This window comes from Polyodon spathula, chromosome 20, assembly GCF_017654505.1.
Source record: "Polyodon spathula isolate WHYD16114869_AA chromosome 20, ASM1765450v1, whole genome shotgun sequence".
In the NCBI taxonomy this organism is placed as follows: domain Eukaryota; kingdom Metazoa; phylum Chordata; class Actinopteri; order Acipenseriformes; family Polyodontidae; genus Polyodon; species Polyodon spathula.
This window is the reverse complement of record NC_054553.1, coordinates 10,849,078-10,858,071: the sequence shown is the minus strand read 5'-3', so window position 1 is coordinate 10,858,071 and position 8,994 is coordinate 10,849,078. Positions and strand designations below refer to the sequence as shown.

At 42.1% G+C, this 8,994-nt stretch overlaps 1 protein-coding gene across 1 annotated transcript; it reads left to right on the top strand.

Annotated features, from left to right (window-relative positions):
* The first annotated feature begins 4,779 nt into the window (after positions 1-4,779).
* On the top strand, positions 4,780-8,994 carry LOC121295771 (40S ribosomal protein S4). Its single transcript, XM_041220798.1, has 6 exons — positions 4,780-4,890; positions 5,176-5,356; positions 5,927-6,024; positions 7,788-7,959; positions 8,417-8,574; positions 8,813-8,994. The coding sequence occupies exons 1-6, from the start codon at positions 4,864-4,866 to the stop codon at positions 8,912-8,914; spliced, it is 738 nt and encodes a 245-aa protein (XP_041076732.1). The 5' UTR covers positions 4,780-4,863; the 3' UTR covers positions 8,915-8,994.

The following is an 8,994-nucleotide window of genomic DNA, read 5'->3' as shown; positions in this document are numbered from 1 at the left end:
CACAATTTGATAAGCGATTCTCCTGGTCTCAATCACTAATACATGTTAATACCAAGTGTCATGCCCATTGTAAAATATAAATTTAAAAAGATCCCAATGTAATTTTAAAAGATAAAAAGCTAGTCTGTAAAAAATAGAATATTAAATGGAATGAATTAAAAATTAATTAAAAAAAAAAAGACTATCCATTTGTCGGTCTGGTAAGATTAAACTCAGGTGATAACCTGTTCCCTTTCAATTTGAAGACGACCACCAATGACATTATTTATGGGATATGCCTGCCTATTGGGTAGGTATCGCTGAGCTCGCTATACCAGAGCTGCCGATAGGCCCCATCCTGGGTTGATACACTCGGTCCCGGCCACAGAGGGGATAAAACTGTCATCCAAAGGAAGCCATTTCTCTTTTTCCATCTCAAGATGGTACGATAAGACCTCTGTGTTGAGCTGAGCGTCTTGATAGAAAAGAGCTTCTTGAGTCGAATCGAGTCGATTGTATTTCCTTTGTGTTTGTGCTGAAAGCTGGCTCGCCGCTTTCCCAGAATCAATGACTTTGAAAAGACCAAGCTTTTTGCCTTTCTGTTGCTGGTAGGCCGCTCTTTATCTGTCTGTCGTGTGTGAGCGACTGCCTGTGCAGTTATCCTCGAGTGGTTTTCCATTTTGTTTCTGAGCCTACACAATTCCTCCACGGGGCTAGGCCTTGCCGTATCCTCGCTGTTGAGTGACTCTTCCAGCCGGGTTCTCCTCCACGAGGCTAGGCTTTGCCGCATCCCCACTGTCGAGTAGACCCTGCCCTGCATGGGTGGCACCCCAACTTGCCTGACATGGGCCTGGTGTTCTGTGAGTCGAGCCTTGTAAACAAACATTGTGCTCTCCCCTACATTATCTTTCTACCGTGTTTTTGCTGTCTGCTTCAACTCGCCCACCGCGGCTTCAGCCTTGTGTCCCCTTGGTGCACGCTAAGCGCTGACCAGGTGTGTGTGACAACATGTTTAGGGTAGGCACATTTGCATAGCAGCCAACCCCGGTGCTTCGATACCGCGGCGGACACATAGCCCTTGATACGGGCCCACATGGTGGTCATGACAGAGCATCTGGCGAAGCTGGGCCTCACCATCAATGATGCAAAGAGTCGGCTTACACCTGTGCAGTGCATGAAGTACTTGGAGCTCCAGCTGGACTCCAATACGATGGGCGCATACCTGTCAGACGACAGAGTTGCAGTTATCCAGGGTTGCCTCTCCATGTTTCAACAGGGATTGCAGGACCACCTATTGTGCCAGAAACTATTGGGTCCAATGGCCGCAGCCATATTGGCCATTCAGCTGGGTCTGCTTCGCATGCGCCAGGCTACAAGTGTGGCTCAATGCATTCCACCTCAACACCAAACGTGACAGACACCGTCGGCTGACAATGTCTCAGGCATGCTTGGCAGCCCTACGCTGGTGGAGGACAACACATCAGCTCTGGCGTACGTCAACCACCAGGCTGGCCTACAGTCCCTAGGGTTGCATCGCATGGCCTTCAGGCTATTGACACGAGCTCAGAGGAACTTGCTGTCCCTATGGGCAATGTACATTCACAGAGCTGTGAACTGGGCAGCAGACCTCCTCTCCAGGAACGGGTGGTTCATTGACCTCGTATATCACTAGACCCACCTTTCAGGCTATTGACACGAGCTCAGAGGAACTTGCTGTCCCTATGGGCAATGTACATTCACAGAGCTGTGAACTGGGCAGCAGACCTTCACCGCTTAGGCGTTCCACTCTGCGTAGATGCCCTAGCACACGAATGGCCTAAAGCCTTTTTGTACGCTTTCCTGCCTATACCACTGCTCCCAGCCTTTCTCAAAAAGGTCTGGTTAGAGGAAGTGTCAGTTCTCCTAGTGGCCCCTAAGTGACCCAGGAGAGTTTGGTTTTCGACCCTGTGCCAGCTGTTGGACGGCCAGCCCTGGGAGATTCCATTGCACTCTCAGTCAGGCGAAAGGATCTCTTTGGCACCCTATGAGTCTGGCACCTGAAAGGGACCGCTGGTTAGCCCTTGGGCTGTCAGTTGCGGTTGTAGGTATGTTGCAGACCACTAGGGCAGACTCCACTAGGTCCTTGTACACCTATAAGTGAAAATATTTCCAGGTATCTTACAGTTTCCACAAGAACTGCTTGATGCTGGTAGGTCACCTTCCACTTTAAAGGTGTATTTAGCAACTATCTCTGCTTGACATGCCCCCGTAGATTCAATGTCTCCAGGCACGCATTTTTTGGCTACCCAATTTCTTAAAGGTGCTTACGCCCTCCCGGTGGACTGTTCTCCCCAAATGGAGTCTTGATATTGTACTGGATGCTCTCACTAAGGCCCCATTTGAGCCCATACATTCCATAGAGCTGAAGTACATGTCCATAAAGACAGCCTTCCTCATGGCTATCACCTCCGCTAAGCGGATCAGTGAGCTGCAGGCGCTGTCTGTGCAGAGCTCCTGCATGGGCATTTGTGAGGATGGCAGCAGGGTGTCTCTGAGCACCAACCCTGCTTTCTTCCCCAAGGTGATCACAGCCTTCCACGTTAATGTGGTAGACCCTGCCCTGCCTTCTTTAGGCACAAGGGTCCTTGAGGGTGTAAGTTCACACCGCTAACCTCTGGGTTTGACAGTGCTAGTACATCCCTATTATGCTGCCTTTCCTTCTCCCTCGCGATGGCTCTGGTAATCATTATCCCATACGTAATGCCATTGGTGGATGTCTTGTCCTTCAAGGAACCGGAGTTATGGTAACCTAACATGTTCAGCTCTGTGCTGCGAGAAAACATTTGGAATTGATTTTCATGAACACTGAAGAGTTGTAGGATGATGAAGCGTCTGCAGTCAATTGTGCCAAGAGATAGTATGCATCTATATCATTTATAGCTACACAACTTTATTTACACTTGTTTCTGTGTTAGAGTTTCTGTTGTAGATATTTAGCTAATGAATAATAGACAAAGATAATGTTTTCATTTATTTATTTATTTATTTATTTTAAATAACAGTTTTAAGATGCTTGGAGGCTCAGTTAGAGTAAAGGTAACTAAAAGGATTTTAATAGCTGTTAATAGAGCAACACGGTACTAGACTAGTAAAAGAGAGTTCTCAGTTTGCTTGCCTTGCCTTGCCTCTCAGGAAATGTACTACTGTTTCACTTCCTAGGTCTTTTCACCTCAGCAAATTCTTCTGGGTCAAATATCTAACAACCATTAGCGGAAGAAGCTTATTGGAAAATAACTCAGAAGCATGTCTGAAAATATGTTTTTCCAAACAACCTCTATTCACAGTATATAGCAGTATACTCATACAATAGAACACTTGGCAATAAATTTATGTGGTCAGGCTCCCTCTTATGGTAGCTGTTAAAACTGAAATTAAATAACTTGCCCTTTTTTCAGACTGGTTGAAAGAAGATGCAATTAGTTTCTGGGCGACAGAATTAACATATCTGCTGCTTTGGTCATTAAAAAGTTGTTTTCACGCTCAAATCCCCGCGTGGAAAGAGCCAATGCAAAATTAAGATTAATTTAGTAAGAAGGAAAGTTAGTTTTAGCCGAGAAGTTATTTTATTAATAATTCAGTGTAAATATGACTATAAACAAACAAAACATATAAGAACCATCTTAGATAAAAAATAAAAATAAATATGTATTAATGTGCTTAGTACATAAGATTGCATATGCGTTCTTGTTAGTTAGCTTGGTTTTAGTACCATACTTCCAATGTCAATTAGAAATTAGAATACATTTCAATCAGTCCTCCACCCCTAGGTGTCAGTATTTGCTAACCCATTGGGAGCAGAGTCATGTCCCCTTTCAGTTTCCGTCGCCGGGCAAGTTATCAGCGTTGGCCTGGAAGTGGGAGGTCCTTTTCTCTGCAGAATCCACCATGGTGAGGAGAATTTCTCTCTTGTTCTTAAATTAAATCATCCGTAAACATCCAGTTTGTACAAAAAAGTAACGGACCCCAAATTCAGATACCAAGCTTTTAACATTTACTAAAGCAGTAGTCCCCCCGCATTTCAAAATTCTGCCTCTGTGAATCTTAAGATAAATTGGTTGAAATTTATCGGTAGTCTGTGTTGCAGAAGCGCTAAACAGTAAAGTATGACTATATTGGAAAACGGCAGTAATAATTACCCAACGTGGTAAAAGGTATTTAATCGTTATATACCCATACGATAATCTTTTCACTGAAGTGAATTGTAATTACATGCATGTGTGTTTCCCAATAACGTGAAAGTAGCCTGTTTAGGTACTGAAGTAGTAGACCTGGATGCTTTCGGTTTAAATTTAAAAGACCGAGTCTGGGTCTTAAAGCGGTAAATGGAGTTTATTTTCCGTAGTGGTAAACATCAAACTTTATATAGGCCTCATAACTAGTCACTGGAGTAATTAGTACGTGGTGATGGGTAGTGATGGACGCATTTACAGAAATCGAAGCGTTACACACGTTCAGGATGTAGGTTTATATTTGTAATGCAACTGATTCTGTTTTCAAGTAAGTATAAGTAGTACACAACATCTTTTGATGTTTGCATACTTTTTTGATGGGGGGGGGAGTGCGGTCCAGTTCAGTCCAGTGCAGGTCATGCTAACACTATGCCCAGAACTAGATTTAACACCGGCTGGAATGGAAAATATTAAGTTGTCTGTTGTCAGGGTTTTGTATAGCTTTAGATAACGTCACATTGACAGCTCGCATGTCGTTGATCCAAATTGCTGTCAAAGTTATGTTGCTGACATACTGGTGTGTAAGGTCTGCTTTGCTTTTTGTTAAACTTTCCATCCTTGCCAGGCTCGAGGACCTAAGAAGCACCTGAAGCGTGTAGCAGCTCCGAAGCACTGGATGCTGGATAAATTGACGGGAGTGTTTGTAAGTTGACTATTTAAAAAAAAAAAAAAAATTTAGATGTCTGTTGCATGTTAAATATAGTACAGTGTACACTTTAAGCCTGTGGTTTCCTCTTCGCACAGGAGTACTTTTTAAAATTGAGTAATGTGCTGTTTCAATGAGAGTTTTTATATTTAACAAGGAAAGAAACAACCAGATTTGCCCGGTCCTAGCTTTGGTTCATTGGCCTGTTTTGGGTCTCCTGCACTTACTAGTCAGGAAATGTTTAGAGGTATTCTTAACAATTCCACCTTGTTTTCTTCCCAGGCTCCTCGCCCGTCAACTGGTCCCCATAAGCTGAGGGAATGCCTTCCCCTCATCATCTTCCTCAGAAACCGTCTGAAATACGCCCTGACCGGAGATGAGGTCAAGAAGATCTGCATGCAGAGATTCATCAAGATTGATGGCAAGGTCCGCACAGACATCACCTACCCTGCTGGCTTCATGGGTAAGCGCTTATAATGAAAATAACTTCCAGGGTGAAATATGCCAGTGGTTTCCTAAAATGAAAAAAAAAAAAAACTGATGCTGATTCTTAAGGTCTGGTTTATTGGGAGTCCTGTACAAGTAAAATGAACCCTTGGTGTTATATACATTTTGCATGTTGACCTGGACGTTGACAGCTGACCTAATGTGGCTGCCATATTGACGCACACTTTAGTTAATCTGAATGTTTGTTACACGGTTCTATTTTGGTATTTGTCTTTTTTTTATTTAAAAAAAACCCCCACAAACATCTGTATACAAGTAGAAGCATTGATTTACTGTTGCCATCGTAACCTTTTGCTTTCCTTAACTCCATGAATAGTCGCTTTGTAGATCAGTAAGCATTCCAGGGATGAAATTAGCAGATACTTCCTCCCACACTATGCCATACTAAAATGGTCTGTGTTAATTTAGTATTCTGTTCTGTAGCATTTGTAGAAAACTGTTACAATTGCCATATTCAGTTCCTTGGAAAATGGCGCATAGCTGTAGAGATGCTATATAATGACCTAGTTTTTTTTTCTCAATCCAGATGTCATCAGCATTGAGAAGACTGGAGAGCACTTCCGTCTGATCTATGATGTCAAGGGGCGCTTTACTGTCCATCGCATCACAGCTGAGGAGGCCAAGGTGAATAAATGGGTTTATTGAAACCTGCTTCTCAACATGGCATGTTGCCCATGTAGCATCCAACTTTTCAGACTGAAATTGACCAACTGGCAGTTTTACAGACACTAGTTTGTGGAGAGGGATTGCAACCTGTTTAGCTAGTTGCTTATCTGGAGTAACTGGGTTGAGTTGTACAAAATGACATTTTAAAAAGTCTAAATCCATTCTATTGAATGACAAATGGCTTAAAGTCGTGGAGGAAGTCGGATGCAAAAAGAGTTTTTTTTTAAAGGGGAACTGTACTCAAAATAAGGCTGTCTACACGGTCTATATACATTACAAATGCGTCTCACTGCGTCAATTTTAAGACAAGCGTTTGGCCAGTATTTCACTTTTTGTCAGCTTTCTGGGTCAGCTAGAAATGCAGGCCACTGCCATATTGGGAACTTTCTGGCACCACTGTTAAGTCATATCGTTGACAACCACCCACAGCAGTGAACGTCGGCAGGATGAGTTGTCAGAAGCAAAGCATTCGGGTGCAAAAAGAACAAAAGGAAAAACAGTAACAAAAATACTTGTGTGCCTAAGCCTTTAAACCAACAAAGGGCGGCCAAAACAAAACAATGGCTACATAACATAGGAACGAGACATATGGTCAGTAGACTACTATGTGTGACAGAGAGAGTCAACAACAAGACGTCACACAGCGCTACGGAAGAGAGCTCCAATACATTCAATGCTAATTTGTTTTAATGGTTTTTATACGATATACTACTCTAGGAGAGGATGAAAGTGCAACAGAAGTTTACATATTTTCTATTGAAATGGCTATATATTCATTTGCATTACAATTCCCTGTTAAATTCTGTTTACCAACCTCATACACATTTATTGAATTAAAAAGCAAATAATAACCATCTGCAATCAGGGGGGGTAACTGTTAACAGCTTTATTTAGACACCCAATAATACGACTGGTGAAATATTGGTTTATTGTAGTTCACAATTAATTTTTTTCAGCTAATGTAACATTTCTCACTTCAGTTTCATCCCTTAGAATTTAAGTTTTTGGGGCATTTTGTTAATGGCACATGTGCAACACAAAATCCTTGGTGCATTTGTTTTGCTTTTTGTTCTTCAAAATTTCTGTTCTATATTAAGCTGAATTCTCACATTTGGTCACCTTCACTTCTGTTGCTTAAAACCTGAGGTGACCGGATTTAATTTTCTGATGGTGTTAATATGGCACCTTCAGACTTCCCAGGCATTTGTATTAGATCAGATTGTTACTGTCCTTCTCATGCTTCAGTTTGTTTCTCTCTTGATATATGTTAATTAATGTTGGGATCATGACAAATTAGTTTTGAACAGAAATCGCGGTAAAAAATTGCATTAAAAATAAATAAATTGAGTTATCTGAAATTTATGATATTGTCATTATGAGAATTTGACCGCTGAATTCTTTTTTATACTATTCATTTAATTCCACAAGTAATTCTAAGTTAAGGGATAGGCAGCATGTTCTGTGTTACCAGTACTAATGGTGCTTAACTCCAAAAAACATTTGGGTCACGTTTGCAATCGTTAGTCGCAGTCTGCAGCCCTGGGGGTACCTTTTCCCACCACACTGTATATTCACTCCCTAAGCAAGATGTGTACGAGTGCATCTACAGCATTGTGGTAGGATAAATGTGTTTTATCCAGTGCTTGGTTAAACTTCGTTTTCCTATATTGCCAACTAGGGTTATGCCTTATTTTTAGTTTGTTGTATTTGTTTCCCTCTAGTACAAGCTGTGCAAAGTGAGGAAGATCTTTGTTGGCACAAAGGGAATCCCCCACCTGGTGACCCATGATGCCCGCACAATCCGCTACCCGGATCCACTCATCAAGACCAACGACACTGTCCAGATTGATCTGGAGACTGGCAAGATCACAGAATTCATCAAGTTTGATACCGGTAACTCAGCCTGTGCTGGCTTGCTCTTTTTAATGATGTTGCAGGGTTTCAAGTCTTCAGGCAGAATGACAGGGGTTAGACACAAGGCTTTTCTGTAGAAAGTGTCATTAACAGATTTACAGAGGCTGGTACATGACCTGTGTAGGGATCACTTTTGTAAAGATGGCAACAATAACACATTGCTAGACTGGATCCTTCACAGATTTTCAGTCAACCTTTGTGCAGTTTGCCAGGCCCCCAACTCTGTACAGACCAAACTGCAAAGAGAAAGCAGACTAGACTCACACGACAAAAGGGATTTCATGTTCATTGAATCAGACTGGCAACTTGTTTTAAAATGTGACATGTAAAGTGCTAATGGTTTTATAACATTAAAATATATCCTTGTAGTGGAGCTCAATGTTTGAGCAGTATGTATTGAAAGGCTTTGTCTAACATTTTGATTTCTGTATTGCAGGTAACGTGTGCATGGTGACTGGTGGTGCTAACTTGGGTCGTGTTGGTGTGATCATCAACAGGGAGAGACATCCTGGCTCTTTCGATGTGGTTCACGTCAAGGATTCCACTGGCAACACCTTTGCTACCAGGCTGTCCAACATCTTTGTGGTCGGCAAGGTGAGTGTCTAATAAGGTTTCTGACCAAGCTGATACTGACCAGTATGGATTATTGCTATTACATTAAATTGCTGGGGATGTGACGAGAGTGACAAACATCAGGCACTATAGAAATGGGATATACTTGCAGTAGGACTTGGATGTCTTGAATAAAAGCATTGTCAGAAGTTATGGTGACACTTTTTTTTTTTTAGGTTATTTTTTTTGGCAGAAATACTGACCATGTTTTTCTTCTCAGGGTAACAAGCCATGGGTTTCCCTGCCCCGTGGAAAGGGTATCCGCCTCACCATTGCAGAGGAGAGAGACAAGAGACTGGCAGCCAAGCAGAGCAGCAGCTAAAGTGCTTTTGACAGAATGTGCAGAGAAACCATTGCTCCGTGATTTTGAAAAAATATAAAATAAAAAAAATATTTACAAAA

Coding starts and splice junctions, on each gene's coding strand:
- LOC121295771 (XM_041220798.1), top strand. CDS start 4,864: ATGCTGGATAAATTGACGGGAGTGTTT. Junction 6,025..7,787: donor TCACAGCTGAGGAGGCCAAG/GTGAATAAATGG, acceptor GTTTCCCTCTAG/TACAAGCTGTGCAAAGTGAG. Junction 8,575..8,812: donor ACATCTTTGTGGTCGGCAAG/GTGAGTGTCTAA, acceptor TTTTCTTCTCAG/GGTAACAAGCCATGGGTTTC.